The sequence below is a fragment of the Chrysochloris asiatica genome, unplaced genomic scaffold (genome assembly GCF_000296735.1).
Source record: "Chrysochloris asiatica unplaced genomic scaffold, ChrAsi1.0 scaffold00316, whole genome shotgun sequence".
Taxonomy (NCBI): domain Eukaryota; kingdom Metazoa; phylum Chordata; class Mammalia; order Afrosoricida; family Chrysochloridae; genus Chrysochloris; species Chrysochloris asiatica.
The window spans coordinates 2,028,821-2,045,970 of record NW_006408834.1 but is presented as its reverse complement, the minus strand read 5'-3'; the positions used below and the strand labels follow the sequence as shown (position 1 = coordinate 2,045,970).

The window sequence follows — 17,150 nt, the reverse complement described above, 5'->3', positions numbered from 1 at the left end:
TATTTTTAATATATATACAGCTACTATTGTTCATCTATCTAAAAAAATATGATAACTTTCATGAATTCGACAACTGTCACTAAAGAGTTATTAATAAGGTAACACGTAAAGCACCATATTTTTGCAACTAGTAAGAAATCTGCCACATATTGCATATTAGTTAAAGGAAAATAGAATTTTTAAAAGCACCCCCGAGTCGGCTTACAATTAGATCTCCAGATGGATATATGCAGTTTATTATACTGGACTGATAATAGACGCATAAAATAACACTGAAGACTTGCTCGTGTGTTACAATACAAATATTGAGAGTCCAGAGAATGACCCGAGAGGCATTTGCATTACCTTGGACCGTCCCTACCCATTCAGTATGAGCCATCTGTCAAGACCTGCACCACCCGCCAGTCCCCAGCGAATGAAGAAAGCTATATTTGAACCTTCTAGTTCTCATTTTCCAAACGTAATTTTAAAACTGTCCACTTAGATGCCTAAAAGCACTGCTTGTTTTTCCATTTTCCTCTCCAGTAACTCTTTTAAGCTCTCATCTCTGTGCTTGAAGTATAAGTAATCAGAAAAAGAGGGGCCCCGCCGGGTGCTCTGAAAAGCCCTGAGACTTAGGCACTCATCTCGGAGGGCAAACACTCGCTCCTGACCGCCTTCGGCACCAGGATTGTCTTTGCTCAGCTCCTGCAGCTCTTCTTTGTGCACTTCGTCCTTCTCCTCCTCCTTCTCCTCCTCCTCCTCGCAGTGGTCTCTGGGAGACCTGGAGGCCTGCTCGGGTTTTCTGGACAAATCCTGCGGTGAGCAGAGCGGCTGGAGACGTGGGGCGGGGCCGGGGCTATAGGGCTCCACCTCGTAGCTTGGCTCCTCCTCCTCCTCGTGGCACGAGCTTCCCCTGGCGCTCTCACTGTCTGAATGAAAAGCTGGGCCCTTCGCCCGGGGCTTCTGGGAAAGGTCAAAGGGCTCCTCCTGTTCCAGACTCCTCAGTACACCTGCATTCTGAGCCTGGGCAAGCCTTCCCCTTCCAAAACCTACAAAGGAGGAAAACAAATGAAAACAGGGCATTTAAAAAATAGACAATTCACAGTAAGGATATGGAGCAGTGTTACAGATGGTGTCTGTCAACATTGGCATAACCCCTCCAGGTGAATTTGGCAACGTGCACCAAAAGGCTTTTGTTTGTTAAATTCCCCCAATAAGCATACCTTTGACTTAGCAATTGCACTTCTGAGAATTTATACAATGAAAATAGGTGCAAAAAAATGTATGTGTAAGATTGCTTATTGCCACAGGTTTGTTACAGTGAAAAGCAAACTGTTTTATAGATTTAAAGACATTGTATGTATGGTACAGCCATACAATGACTACCTAGTAATGATCTTTAAAAGGTTTTATAATGATATTCTTAAGGACAAACATATATTTATAATGGAAACCAAACTTTTATCTACCTACCTACCTACCTACCTACCTACCTACCTACCTAACTACATACCATCTATCAGCGCTGTGGATTAATGCGCCAGACTGCAAAGCTGTTTGAACTGCAAGGTTGGTGGTTCAAGCTCACCAGCTGCTCCTTGGAAACCCTATACAAGGTTGCTATGGGTCAGAACTGACTCGACAGCACCTAACAACATCTACTACCTACCTACCTATTTACCTCAAACAAAGAAAAAAACGAAAAAACCTGGACAGGTATATGCCAAAATATTACAAATAATTAATTCTGAGGTGATATTTGCATTTGTGTGTGTGTGTGTGTGATTTTATTTTTTTTCTTCTTGAAACATTGCATAAAAATCTGTTTATGTCTTTTTTTTCATGTTCCTTCAGATGAGTTTTTTTTTAATGTTTTATTGTGAATTCTGTGATAGTTTACATGGGAGAACATTGGTTTTACATTCATTCTATCGTATATCGTCTCAGATTGTAACCATGGCGATATTTGCATTTTAATTTTTACTTCTAATATATTTATTTTACTTTTATACCATAAACTAATATTTCACCATGAGAAAAAAAGATAAAGCAATAATAAAGACACTTTACTCTGGAAGACAAGAGCATGAACTTGGGGCTGAGGAGGCTACCCCATGACCATGACCCCTAGATGTAGACACAGTAGAAAGAACACAAATGCCCTGATCCAACCCTAGGTGTCCTAGGTGTCAGACACCGTGATGCGAGCGGGTCTCACACTTAATTTCCATTTAGAAACCCTGTGTTGTTGACTCATAGTGACCCCATGTGACATAGGGCTTTCTAGGCCATACCTGGTGTGGTGCTGTAGGATAAGAATTGGACTGCCAACCACAAAGTCAGCAGTTCAAACCCACTAGCTACTCCTCAGAAACCCTATACAGGGTCACTATGAGTCAGAACCGACTCCAAGGCATGTAATATAGCAACAACCTTTACAGGAACAAATCTCGAGGCCTTTCTCCCATGAAGCCTCTGGATGGGTTCAGACCAACAAGCTTTTTGCTGGCAGTCAAGTGTTGCCCCCTAGCATCATCAGTATTCTTTGAAGGCCCTATAATGGATGGGCTTATCAGTGACCAACAGAGATATGGCAGCATTTCATCAGAACTGATCGTTAGTCCAGGCCAATAGTGAGCCAGTGGTCAGACCCTGAGGCTGTGACCCAGAGCAGGAGAACTGAAGAGAAGAAATGGGAAGAAAAGTGCCCAAGAAGTGTAGCCAGATCTTGATACACTGCCAGAGAACCAGGTTTCTGGGGTGGAGTGAACAAAGGCAGACAGGGGGCCCTGATGTCCACCTTTGTCCAATTTATACTATTGTTAGGTAATGAAGCTATGAGGATGAGTTAAAAATTATCCACATTCCAGTTATATTAAAATGCCCATGCACATCCATGGCTGATGACAACATTGAGCATGCACGTGAAATGATTCTGTCGAATAAATGATTGACAATGGATTATATGGCAAATCATATACAAATCAGCCATGGCTCTTCCTATGAAATAACCCACGACAGTCTTGGGTTTCAAAGTTTGTGTGAGATGGGTTTCGAAACAACTCACGAAAGAGCAAAAATAGAAGTGTCTGCACAGCTGCAAAAAATATTTGGACCAATACTTGAAGGAAGGTAAAATTGTCTTTTAAAAAATCATTACTGGTGACAAGACATAGATTCATCACATGCATTCATCATGGTAGAGTATGGAATAGAAATATCCTTAATTGACGACCAAGAAAAAGCTCAAAAGTCAACCATCAGCTGGAAAATTGATACTTGCAGTTTGGGGATTCTCAAGGGCCAGTATTGGAACACTATCAAGAAAAAGGTTCAACAATCAACAGTGCTGGTTACACTGAGATGCTCACTGTAGAGCCAAAGCCTAAACTTCAATCAAAATGCAGAGGACCGCTACCCAAGAGCATTGTGGTCTTGCATGATGATGCCCGTCCACACACCTCTGCCCAAACTGCTGACACCGCAGAAACTTCGTTTTGAGGTGTTAAATCATCCTCCCTATAGTCCTGATCTTGCTCCATCAGACTTTCACCTGTTTGGTCCCGTGAAAGCAGCCCTTAGAGGAGGAAGTTCACCTCTGATGAATAAGTGAAGACAGTGGTACATTCATGGCTCTCAGCTCAGCCTAAAACATTTATTTTTTAATAAAGGAATATGAAGACTTGTTGACAGATGGGCAAAGTGTATTGAAAAGCATGGAGATTATGTCCAAACATGATGTATTTGTCATTTCTAAAAGTCGATTAAAATAAATTCTACAGCCAGAGTGGTAGTTTTTGACTCACCCTTGTCTATGTGTGTGTCTTTAATTTTGTCAGGGGCACGGTGCCCGTCTTTTTATTCTAAGTCATGAATTTTGAGACATTTCAAAAACTAGAGTGAAAGACTATTAACACCCTTTGTAAATGAAAACATTATGTTGCAAGTCTGTTAAATTTCTTTCAAAGTGTCTCACTGATAAGTAGGAATGTTTATTTTTCCAGAGCTGTTAGGTGCTCTTTAAGGTTTGAGCATCAGAGTTGAGTAAATCACAGTGACCAGTTTAGACTTCTAGTTTAGGCTGTCTCTAGTACCTTCCTTGCATGTCTCCTGTCCAACCAATTGAGCAAACTTGCTGTCTCTGGAAAAGTCCAGACTTAGCTTGGGAGGTGGCTCAGGCAACTAGAGATGGGATGGGTAATTCAGAAGAAAAACACTCTCAGGAAAAAAAAAAGAAAACAAAACCTGCTTTTGTTTTCAGCCTGGAATTTGGTCAGGGTTTTTGCATAAACTCCAGCCCATGTTTTATGACGGCCATGGCTCCCTGTCATCCAGGAACCAACACAAACTCAGAGAGTCATGAAGAATCTGAAAGCAACAATGGTTTTGGTTTATCCTGAGTGTATATGTCTTCTATTTCACTACCTTTTTGCAAGGGGTAAGAGGTGGGGGGTGGAAGAAGCAGAGAGTAAAACAAATCAACCAGGTCTTTACCCAGTGTCATGAGCTTGAATTGGAGTTACAGTTGTGACTCCAGACTTTGAGCCTCCTCCAGTATAATAAAATCAGAATAACACCGTCTATCTCTAGAGTGCCTTGATACACTGGTGACCAGCAAGCCGTGGTCAGTTCATATTATTGGGGCACTGTAGGATAAGCACAGGACTGCTGACTGAAACGTCCACAGTTCTAATCCATCAGCCACTCATTAGAAACCCTACATGGATCACTATGAGTAGGAACTGACTTGACAGTACTTAACAACCATAACATCTCTTGAAGCCTCAGTTTCCCCATCTGCTAAATGGGGAGAGTAGAAATGTCTAGTACCTGGGCTTGTTATGAACATTGAAGGCAACCAGGTACCTGATGCAGTGTCTAGAACAAAGGACTGGTTCTCATTATTACTATGCTCTGCTTACTTGCCATATTTAATTTTTACTTACTCTTCAGATATTGGCATTATACTTTTTATAGTGACACGATAAGCCTGCTCTCACTTCTCAGCTTTGCATTTAAGAAACCAGGCTCCTTTTTGACAGGAGAGATACCTTCCCAAAGAATGCATTGCCCCCAAGTCCTCACCCCAAGAAAACACAAAACCCTCCAGCTCTCCCACTGGACTCGTGGTAGAACGCTCACCTTGTGAGTGAAGACCCCGCTCCATGACTCCGTGCTTAACTTTCATGTGGCGCGTCAGGTTCCCCTTTAGGGTGAATTTGCTCGGGCAGTAGAGGCACTTGAAGGGCTTGCTGTCAGAGTGCAGGTGCATGTGGCCCATTAGGTTGTGCATCCGGTTGAATTCCTTCCCACAAAGCTGTCAGAGACAGTGACGTGGAGAAGGCATGTTAATCATGGGTGGAGGACTCTGACAAGGTGTGTCCACACACAGGTTCCTGCGAGGGCGGATGAGCGGTGACCCACACTGCTTCTATTTTGGTTTGTTGTTGGTATTGTTAAGTGCTGTTGAGTCTATTTTGACTAATAGAAACCCTGTATAGGGTTTCCAAGGAGTGGCTGGTGGCTTTGAACAGCCAACCTTGTGGTTAGCCTTTGTCATAGATTGAACTATATCCCCACAAAAGACCCACAGCTATCAAGTTGATTCTGACTCATAGGACAAAGTAAAACTGCTCTATAGAGTTTCCCAAATGGTAAATCTTTATGGAAGCAGATTGCCTCAACTTTCTCCCTTGTAGCAGCTAGTGGATTCAAACCACCAACTTTTCCATCTGCAGCCCAATGTGTAACCCACTGTCTCACCAGAGCTCCTTGTCCCCCCGAAAGGCATGCTGTGAATGCAGCCTTGCTTGCCTCTAAAACCCTGTGCAAAGTCCTTATGAGTTGGAACTCACTCGATGGCACTTAACAACAACAACAAAGAGCCCATGATCCTGCCCCATCCTGAATCTGGATGTGTTGGATGCCTAATCTCCAAAACTGTGATATAGTACCTTTCTGTTCTTCAAGGCCACCCACTTTGCAATATTTTGTTACAGCAACTCTAGGAGACTAAGACAATATTCTAAACTGCTTCCAAGGAAAATGTCCCCTGGAAGGTCAGAGAGAAGCTGGATTCTGCTCAGTCTCAGAGGCAAAGCAGGTAGGGAGGAATACGTGAGATTCACGTTCCTGGAGCATGGAGATTTTTTTAAATTCAAGGTAAAGATCTTACAGCCTTTAACACGTCTTCTGAATATGACTTTTGGAAAAGGAAAATAGCTGATTTGAAAAGCAACTGTTCAAAGTTTCATAAGGACATGAGTGTCAGAGAGAAGGGTTGATGCAGTGGCTGCAACAATGTGGGCTCAAATACAGCAACAATTGTAAGGATGGTGTGAAGGACCAGTGTTTCATTCTGTTGTGCCAAGGGACACTGCGAGTCAGAACTGACTTGACGGCACCTAACAATAACAACTTAGTATTTATGAAGCTTTTACAATATGGAAAGCACTCTACTAAGGCTGTCATAAAATACTTATTTTAACTGGTAGCACTGTATGATAAGCACTGGACTACTAACTGAAAGGTTGAAGTTCAAACCCATTAGCCTCACTGTAGGAACAAGATGAGGCTCTCTGTTCCCTTGAGAACCCTATACAGGGTCACTATGATTCAAAACCTACTCGATGGCAGTGAGGTTTTGATCTGATATGAAATACATGCTATTATCACATTTATTTTACAGAAGGACAGACTGAGGGATTGAGTCACTTGGTCAAGGCACACAGCTGGTAGATGTTGCAGCTGGGATAATGAACCCAGGCTACTGGATATCAGAGGCCGCCACACCACATTGTGTCCCTCAAGTATAACTCCTTTGGTTAGACTCTATTGGGCAATGCTTTTCTAATTGTTCCATTTCTGTTCGTTGGAATGAATGTCAAGGTTCAAAGGAGCAAGGAAGACATCTATGGGATGTCTATTTTCTCAGGGTAGAAATCTGAAGTTCAGGTATACAAAAAATAAAAGATACTTTCTTTCTTTCATTTTTTGTCATTTCCAATCCCATCAAGGACTTGTGGTGCGGTGCTGTAGGATCAGCACTGGACTGGGAACTACAAGGTTGGTAGTTCAAACCCACCAGCTTCTTCTTGGAAACCCTATCTAGGGTTGCTATGAGTCAGAGTCGACTCCATGGCCCTTAAGAACAACAACATTCCCATAAAAATTCAAGTGCATGATGGAGCACGACAGTGGTCCTCCACCTTCGTTTGGAAGACTTGAAACTTTGTTTTCAAAGGTTATTTATATAGATGATGGACCAATGGCAGATGCTTGTTGTCTCTAAGCCTTAGCAGAGCAGGATTTGGAAATTAGCTCTTCCTTGGTCATGCTGTAAGGAATTCAAGAAAGGAATTGGGCTTGCACTTGGACCTGAATGTTGAGGGAGGAAACATCCTCCTTCCCTGGCCTTCCTCAGAGGCCAGGGTAGTGGTGCAGCCATATATAGTGAGGGATGCCTCTAAGAGAGGACTCTTGGGGTACGCATGGCCTGAGGCTTCCACCAGTTTCCCCTTTTCACTGAGATACACATTCGAGGTTACTGTTAGAAGTTCTTGATAGACTTTATTAATGAAAGCAACATTTTCTCCAGGTGGCTATGAAGGTGAGATTTGAGCTGCCTTTTGAGGAATGGCTACCTCTAACAAATTTTAAAACTCTTGGATATTTGCCTAAATGAGTGCTGAGTGGTAAGAGGAACCCAATCTGAGTTTGTTATTTTGTCACAGGTAATGTGGCACAGTAGGATAAACTGGATTGGTAACTTCAATGTAAGTCGGCAGTTCAAACCTACCAGTTTTAGAAATCCTATGCAGGGTCGCTATGAGTCAGAACCAACTTGACAATAATTGACAACAATATTTCATATATAGATCATGACTAGTTAGTTCTGTAGTTTAAAATGGCTCTTATTTGGGATTTTAAGAGCTTTTGGTTTCCTAATTAGCAAGAATGAATTTTGCACATCAAAATGGGATGTCCCAAGTTCAGTATTCAGAGTGTATGAAATGGCTTCATTCATTTGAGAATGATAACTCAAGAGGAGGAAAGAATGAGAGAGTTGGTCTGATTTCAACTTCCTTAGGAGAAATCCTCCATATGGATACTTGCTTTCTTAATAGTCTCAATAGAGACAATGTATCAGGACACATCAGCCAGTGGCTCAGTTTTGCACATGTGTCAAGTTCTGGTGGAGTTGTATTTAGTAGTTTAGTTTCTATCCAGTTCTCCATCTGATCATTTGAGCTAGAGAAATGCACCATTAAGCATTTCCAATTGTGAGTCATTTTAGAACAAGTCTCTTTGTTGATAGTTTTGAGTGACCTTGTTCGAATGTCTCATTATGACCTTCAGTCAGTATTTGTTTCAGATCTGTTCTCACTCAACAGACTGCAACATCCATGAAGGCTCTGCCTGAGTTTTTCTTTTTAATTTTATCGAGGTGACATATATATTACAAAAGATTTCCATTCCAACCATTTCTATATGTGTAACTCAGTGACAATCTTCACCGTTACCCTTTTCATCACTCTTAATAGAAAAAGCAGCCCTTATACAATACCTTCCTCTTTCCCCATCCCACTTTCCCATTTTTGTTGTTAGGTGCCTTCAAGGCAGTTCTGACCCACAGTGACCCTATGTACAACAGAACGAAATACCACCTGGTCCTGCTGTATCGTCATAATTGCTGCTACACTTGAGCCCATTATTGCTGCCACTGTGCCAATCCATCTCACTGGGGCTATCCCTCGTTTTCTCTTTCCCTCCACTTTGCCAATCATCATGTCCTTCTCCAGGGACTAGTCACTCCTGACAGCATGTCCAAAGTATGAGAGATGAAGCCTGGTCATTTCTGGCTGTACTTCTTCCAGTAGTAAATAAAGAACAAATCCATTTGTTCTTCTGGCAGTCCATGGTACCTTTAATATTCTTTTCCAACTTCATAACTCAAATGCATCAATTCTACAGTTTTCCTTGTTCACTATACATGATGTTACTGAAAATACCATGGCTTGGGTCAGGCTCACCTTAGTCCTCAAGCTGACATCTTTGTTCTTGAACACTTCAAAGAAGTCTTGTGCCCCAGATTTGCCTAATGCAACACGTTGTTTGATTTCTTGACTGCTCGCTTCCATGAGTGTTGATGGTTGGTCTGAGTGAACTGAAGTCTTTGACAACTTCAATCTTCTCTCCATTTACCATGATGTTATTTATTGATCCAGTGGTGAGGATTTTTGTTTTCTTTACATTAAGATGCAACCCATACCATAGGCTGTGGTCTCTGATCTTTATCAATAAGTATTTTAAGTCTTCAGTTTCAACAAGAAAGGTATCATCTGCATATCACATGTTGTTAATAAGCCTTCTTCCAATCCTGGTGCCACATTCTACTTCATATAATTTAGTTTCTTGGATTATTTGCTGAGCATACAGATTGAATAAGTACGGTTAAAGAATAAACACCTTTCCTGATTTAAAACCATTCAGTGTCCCCTTCTGTTTGAAAATCAATTGCTTCTTGGTCTAAGTACAGGTTCCTCATGAGCACAATTAAGTGTTCTGGAATACTCATTCTCCACAATGTTGTTCATAGCTTCTCATGATTCATACAGTCAAAACCCTTTGTATTGCATAGTCAATAAAGCACACATAAACATCTTTGGTGTTCTCTGCTTTCAACCACGATCTGATGTCAGTGATGATGTCTGGTTTGACACTCTCCTCAGTTCCCTGTCAATGTACTGTTGTAGCCATTTTTAAATTATCTTTAGCAAAATTTTACTTGCATGTGATATTAATATTGTCCAATGTTTTTCACATTCTGTTAGGTCATCTTTCTTTGGAATGGGCACAAATATGGATCTCTTCCAATCAGTTGACTCTGGAAATTACTAACAAACTTTGATTTCTATGCATTTGCCTAATCTAGATATTTCAAAGAAGTGGGATCATATAATATTTATCCTTCTGTGTCTGACTAATTTACTCAGTCTATGGAGGCCTGGCAAGAACCTGGAGGTATAATGTGTTATGTGTTGGAGGGTTAACCACATGGTTGGTGGCTTGAATCCACCAGCCTTTTCATGGGAGAAAGAAGAGGCTTTCTGCTCCCATAGAGATTTACAGCCTCCAAAACCCTATACAGGGTTGCTATGAGTCAGAATTGACTTGACAATAGCAAAGGAGTTCTGGTGACCTCTGTGGGCTAGGTGTTGGGCTTCTAACTGCAAGGTCGGTGGTTTAAACCCACCAGTCACTCCCTGGAAGAAAAAAAAAAAAGTAGTTGTCTGCTCCTGTAAAGATTTATAGTCTCAAAATTCCTAAGGAGCAGTTCTGCTCTGTCCTGTAGTGTGGTTATGAGCTGGAAACGACTTGAAGGCAGTGGGTTTGGATTTTGGGTGTTTAAAACATATTTTTAAGCTTCATCTATGTCACAGCATGTATCAGAACCTCACTTCTTTTTATTTTGCCCGCCTGTTAATTGCCTGTCTTGTCTAGTATCAACCTTGATACAAAGCAGGCCCTCAGCAATGATCTGTTACTGGGTAGAGAACTGGGGTCCATTCCAGCAGCAGGCCTGTTATAAGTATAAGCCAGTGGTGGTTAACAACAAAGCTTGTATGGAGAGAGGTATGGAGAATGGACCACAAAGATCGAATTGAAAGGAATGATGAGTGTTTTTGTACTTGATTCCCACGAATGGAGGAACCTGGAGGTACCGAGGGTTATGCGTTAGACTGTTAATGGAATGGTCATAGGCAGTTTGAACCCACCAGCTGATCCACAAAAGAAAGATGAGGCAGTCAACATCTGCAAATCTGGCCCTTTAGGATATGTTTGTTATTGTTAAGTGCCTTCTAGCCAACGTTGATTCATAGCGACCCGGTATAAGGAGTCCAAGGTTATAAATCTTTACAGGAGCAGAAAGCTGCACCTGTCTCTCACAGAGTGGCTGGTAAGTTTGAACTGCTGACCTTGTGGTTAGCAGTCTGACTTGTAACCCATTATGCTACCAGAGCTCCTTACATGGCAGTGTTATGATATTATCCCCAACAGTCAAGACCTCAAGGCAAGTCTCTTGTGGAACATGACTCAAAGTGGTGATCTGGAGTGTGGTTGGTAAAAGAGGTTGCTTTTGTGCTGTTGACAAATTTTACTTTTCGTATACTGGAGTCATCCTAAACAGGTTATTGTAGCCTACTGGGTTAGTTAGTGGGTAGCTTTTTTAGGGCTGAGTGGAGGTGTGTCAAGTTTAAAAGGTGATGCGCAAGCAATCTTCAATACAAGAGCTATCTTCCTTTTCTTTGAAACCAACCTCAGTATTCAACACAGGGCTATGCACTGGTACATTTAATTAATATACAAAGGACCTTTGAGGAGTTCATGGAAAAAGGGGATTGAAAGATAAAGAAATTTCCCCACAAACTCTTTGAGGCCCCCTTGTATGCATTTGGTTCGAATAAACAAAGTCAGGAAAATAACACGACCCTGTGCAAAAATTCCCCTAAGTGGGTATCTACACCTGTCTCCCTTTACTCTCTAAACTTATGTCGTTGCCATTAAGTGGCGTGAAGTCAATTCTGACCCTGTATAGGGTTTCCAAAGAGTGGCTGGTGAGTTTGAACTTCTGGTCCTGCAATTTGAACCGAACTTGCAGTCCAGTGCTTATCCAACAGCACCACACCAGCAGTAGTCTGCAAACTAAAACCCTTAGTGGTAGAGGATAAAAAAATGAAACCAAATCTGCTGTCTTCAAGTAGATTCGGACTCATAACAGCCCTTTAAGACAAAGTAGAACTACCCCATAGGGTTTCCAGGACTGTAAAGCTTTATGAAAGCAGACTGCCAGGTTCTTCTCCCAGAGATTAGCTGGTGGCTCAAAGTGCCGATCGTTCAGTCAGCAGCCGTACCATCAGGGCATCTTGGTATAGAAGGATTGTTGTTGCTGTTGGTAAGTGCCGTCAAGTTGGTTCTGACTCATAACGACCCTTTATAGGGTTTCTAAGGAGCAGCTGGTGAGCTTGAACTGCCGACCTTGCAGTTCAAACTGACTTGGAGTCCGGTGCGTTAACCCACAGGGCCACACCAGACTCCAGGTAGAAGGGTAGAGCCTATTAACAAAGGACTTGAGGTACTTGGACACCAGTCATAGCTCCTTGGTAAGCATCCTTAGTTTTTTCCTTTTCTTAGCCTCTAAACCTTCCACAAGGAGCTCTGGTAGCATAGTGGTTACAAATCGGGCTGCGAGTCTCCAGGTCAGCAGTTCGAAACTATCAGCTGTTCCACAGGAGAAAGATGAGGCTTTCTGCTCCCGTAAAGATTTACAGCCTCGGAAACCCTGTACAGGGTCGCTATGAGTCAGAACCGACTCCACAGCACATAACAACAACAACAAACCTTCCACAAAGGAGTTCTGGTAATGTAGTGATTACGAATCGGGCTACGAACCGCAAGGTCAGCAGCAGTTAGAAACTACCAGCTGTTCTGTGGGAGAAAGATGAGATGTTCTGCTCCCATAAAGATTTACAGCCTCGGAAACCTTGTACAGGGTCGCTATGAGTTGGAACCGACTCCACAGCACATAACAACAACAACAACAACAACAACAAACCTTCCACAGGAGTCCTGGTGTGGTGCTGTGGGCTAATGTGCTGGACTGCAAATTCGGTTTGAATCTTAAGGTCAGCGGTTCAAACTCACCAGGATCATTATGGGTCGGAACCAACTCAACAGCACTTAACAACAACAACAACAAACCTTTCATAAAGCCCTTTGTTCCTTCTCCAGAACTTGGCCACTTCATCTTTCTCAGAAGATTGTCCTTAGATGACAATACACAAATGTATGGAGCTATTTTATGACGGTGGAAATCAGAAAGAGATTGCTCAGTCACTGCTAGTGATAGGGGTCAGAAAATGAGAAAGGAGTCAATTAGTGATAGAGTCAATTAATGACAATGTGTTTGGATGGCGATTGAGAAGTGAGCTGTTGTATTAAAGGAAAGAATTAGACTGGAAAAAAGAATAATAGAGGGAAAAGGGTATCAAAACTCGAAATTTCTTCTCCTGGGAAAAGTAGCCATCTAAATCAAAACACACACACACAAAAACCCCACTGCCGTCAAGTTAAATGCGACTCAGAGTGACAGAGTAGAGCTGCCCCACAGGGTAGGATCAGGCAGTGTTTCGTTCTGCTGTGCATAAGGTCATTATGGGTAGGTACCGACTCGGCACCTAACAACAACAACAAAACTTTATGCAGGCACTTTTCTTCCTCAAAGTGTCTCGTGTGTTCCAACAACCAACCTTTCAGTTAGCTGAGCGCTTAAACACTGTGCGACCAAGACTCCTCCATCTAACTCAAGGCCCCTTGTCATCATGAGGTATGAAGCTAATCATGAGGTTGGCACAGAACCGAGCAGTGTTTCATTCTGTTGTGCATAATGGCGCTACAAATTAGAACTGACTCGATGGCACCTTACAACATGAAGCTAAGAGTTTGTCCAAGTCAAGATCTGTCAAGGTCTGAAGAGATATTAAAATGGGAGTCAGGAAAGGGGGCAGTACGGGAAACTGTCTGAGGAATGAGGACTCTGATTTCATCTTGCAGGTGATCATCTTAATAGGTCGCCCCCTGCCTGAACTCTCCGTTGTTTTTATGGGCAGTATTCGTCTGCCTCTGGTATTAAATCTCAGCTTCACACCTATACTGCATCTTCCAAGGACCGTGAACTTTAAAATAGAATATAAATTTGGAACAAACAGTTTGAACTCTAAATGGGTTGCAGGGACTGTTATGATATGGCAGAGACTAGAGGTAAAGGTGAGAATCCAGAAAGTTACTAAGCTTCTGCTTTCTATAAAATATTCATAATGATCCTGGTTCCTATGAAGGTTGTTATGAGGATCAAATGAAATAATTCATGTAGGGCTCCACAAATAGTAAGAGTACAATATTAGTTCTTATGACTATCCTTATTGTCTACATGTCAGCTTAAAGACTAGGGTGCGCCTGACCCAGGCCATTGTGTTTTCAATAGCCTCATATGGATGCGAAAGCTGGACAGTGAATAAGGAGAATCGTAGAAGAATTGATGCCTTTGAGTTGTGGTGTTGGAGGAGAATACTGAAAGTGCCATGGACTGCCAAAAGAACCAATAGATCTGTTTTGGAAGAAGTGCAGCCAGAGTGCTCCTTGGAGGCCAGGATGGCTAAGCTTCGTCTTTCCTACTTTGGACATATTGTCTGGAGGAAACAATCGTTGGAGAAGGATGTCATGCTGGGTAGGGTGGAGGGTCAGAGAAAAAGAGGAAGACCCCCAACAAGATGGATCAGCCAGGTGGCATCATTGATGGACTCAAGTGTGGCAGCGGTAGTGAGGTTGGCCCAGGATCAAACATTGTTTCGTTCTGCTGTGCATGGGGTCGCTATGAGTCGGTTCCGACTCGATGGCACCTGACAACAACAACATTGTCTACATAGTAGAATCTTTCTCCAGGTGTAGAAAGATTTTTGAAGATGAGGGTGCTATCGCTTTAAACCACATTATTTGGGGGGAATAATACAGGAAGTACCAAGTGAAGAATTCTTGCACTAAGTACTTGCCAGGTGATTTGTGGGCAGATAGAAATGCAAGCAATTGTGCCCGGCCCATCTCTGGGAAGTGTGGATGGGAACAGAAGATTCATTCAGATTTCCGGCTTTGGGGGAGATCACTCTTTGACTCCCCAGTCTTCATGTTGTTGTTGTTAAGTGCCCTTGAGTCAGTTCTGACTCATAGTGACCCTGTATGGGATTTCTGAAAATCAGATAGTGGGTTTGAACCACTTAGCTTTGTGGTTCAAATTGACCTTGCTGTCTAAAGCTTATCCTACATCCCCATGCCGGGACTCCACATTCCTCATGTTGTTGTTGTTAAGTGCCATTGAGTGGTTCTGACCTATAGCAAACCTGTATAGGGTTTTCAAGGAGCGGCTTGTGGGTTTGAACCACCAACCTTACAGTTCAAGCTAACCTTGCAGTCCAGTGCATTATCCTACAGTGCCACAACAGGACTCCAATAGCCCTTGTACTCCCTATCAAACTGCTGTTAGATGCTCTGTCCTCCCCAGGCCTCCTAGTTCCTTCATCTCCACCGGAACTCCAAATTCTGGTCTCCCTTTGTCCTTTCATTCCTCAGTCTAGGGTCGGAGTCACCTCAGGCAATTTCCCATGAGTCCTAGCGAGGACATCTGCTGTGTCCAGACAGGAGGTGATGGCCAGTATGTAACCTCCTGGCAGGGGCCAAAGGACAACTATGCCAAGTACAGGCACACTGCTTCGCTCAAGCAGCCTGGTCTGAGGTTCAGGACAGAGATATGCCAGGAAGCCTGTGTTTTCCTCTTCTGAGAGGAAAGGTCAGAGGGCAGCAGCCTGCAGCTCAGGAGAACAGGCCCCCTCGAAAGGGCCCTTCCCTTACATTCTTCTCTCTCTCTCTTTTAATAAGAAGGGTGTTCCTTTCCTCAAAGGGAGAGAGAGGGAGGGAGGGAGAGAGAGACTGTAAACTTTCCGAAAGGACCGTGAGAAAACAGGAAGCTTTGAAAAGTACAAGAGAAAGCAAGATGAAATCTATTTGCAGGCGGGCCCCAGGGGACATGTGAGGCATTGTTAAACAGGCAGCTCATACAGCTATATCCTTCCTTCTGCTGAGGAGGGGTTTGCTGCCAAAAAGCTTCTATCTGGTCACTGCCTTAACTCCCTCCATGCCAGCCTGAAAGGCCTCAGAACACCCTACCTGGTTTCTCCCCTTATGGGGCATCAATGAGACAGAGGAGAAATGGAGCCAGTGGGGACCCTTTTCAGAGAGACCATCTTTCTCTTCTAACAGCTCTGCCCTGAGGCTTTCAACCCTCTGCACCACTCAAGGCTGCAGATGACCTGGTGATTCATAACTTAGGCAGCTCCCGGCTTCACCCATCTCAAAGGAGAATTTGTCCCGGAAATTCTGGATGGCTGCTTTTCCTGGACAGGTTTCCCAAAGACGGCAGCTGGTTTGTTGCTATTATAGAGTGAGGCCACCACAAGGATAGTATCCAAATCAAGCCTGCATGCTTACGCAGAATCTGGGAAGCATATTTCTGAAACAGGCTTAAGTCTAAAGGCATAGGCCTCTGGAAAAACTCCAGCTGGCTCTCAGAAACAAGGAGTCCAGAAATCCAGCCAATAGCAAAAGAGCCTGGAGGGGCAGTCATTTTTTTTTTTTTTTATAATGAAAAAAGAAACAGAATTGAAACCTTTCCTCTCCTCTAATTTTCCACCCTATTGTTAATGTTTAATTCCATAGTGAGCGAACCTTTCTACTTGCTATGGACAGCTGTTCCCATTGAGCCCAGAGCTGGAAAGAACCAGTTCCTATTGCAGCAGGAGGAGGGGTTTTGGTTAAGAAGAAAAATTGGGAGTTTTCTTAGTAAGAATTGAGGAGTGTTAACTCTTTGAGTGTGGCTGGAGAAAGACTCTTTTCCCAACCACATCACTCATGTGACATCTACCTTGTCACCACTATAAAGCTAGGGATTAACTGTTTGGGCTTGTTCAACATCTCTATACCACCAGCCAGCCATCTATCTCTGATAGCTCTGATCCTGGATCATGGTAATCCCATATGTATTAGAGGAGAACTGGGCTTCATAGGGATTCCAATTGCTGATTTTTTAGAAGTAGATCAACAGATTATTCTCCTAAACCACCTCTGAGTGGATTGGAACCTTCAGCCTTTTGGTTAGCAGTGGAGTGTGTTAATCATTTGAACCATACAAGGACCCTATGAATTGCATTGTGGTTGTTAAGTGCCATCAAGTCACTTCTGACTCATAATGATCTATATAGGCTTCCCAAGGAGTGGCTTCTGGGTTTGAACTGACAACCTTGTGGTTAGCAATCCAGTGTTCATCATATAGCACCACATCAGGACTCCATGAATTACATAGCAATGATTAAACGGTTCCTTCCTAACACCAAATTCCCCACAGTCTCCACCCAGGACCAGGTTGTTAAGAAACTATTAGAGTCCACAAATGTCCACAGGAATGTCTCTAGATAGCTCATCCCACAGTGGGATCAGGAGTTAGTTTACAAGCACAAAAAGTTCAAGGCATAGTTCTAAACTCAGACAGACTCTGAATGCAT

General features: G+C 42.9%; 1 protein-coding gene across 1 annotated transcript in view; it reads right to left on the bottom strand.

Annotated features, from left to right (window-relative positions):
- Positions 1-313: 313 nt before the first annotated feature.
- ZNF366 (zinc finger protein 366) overlaps positions 314-17,150 on the bottom strand; it is a 55,179-nt gene continuing 38,342 nt past the window's right edge. The window contains exons 5-6 of the mRNA XM_006875270.1: positions 5,125-5,299; positions 314-1,031 (exon numbers count right to left, since the gene is read on the bottom strand). Of these exons, the coding sequence (XP_006875332.1) occupies positions 481-1,031; positions 5,125-5,299 (726 nt within the window). The 3' untranslated portion in view covers positions 314-480. The remainder of the gene's footprint in view (positions 1,032-5,124; positions 5,300-17,150) is intronic.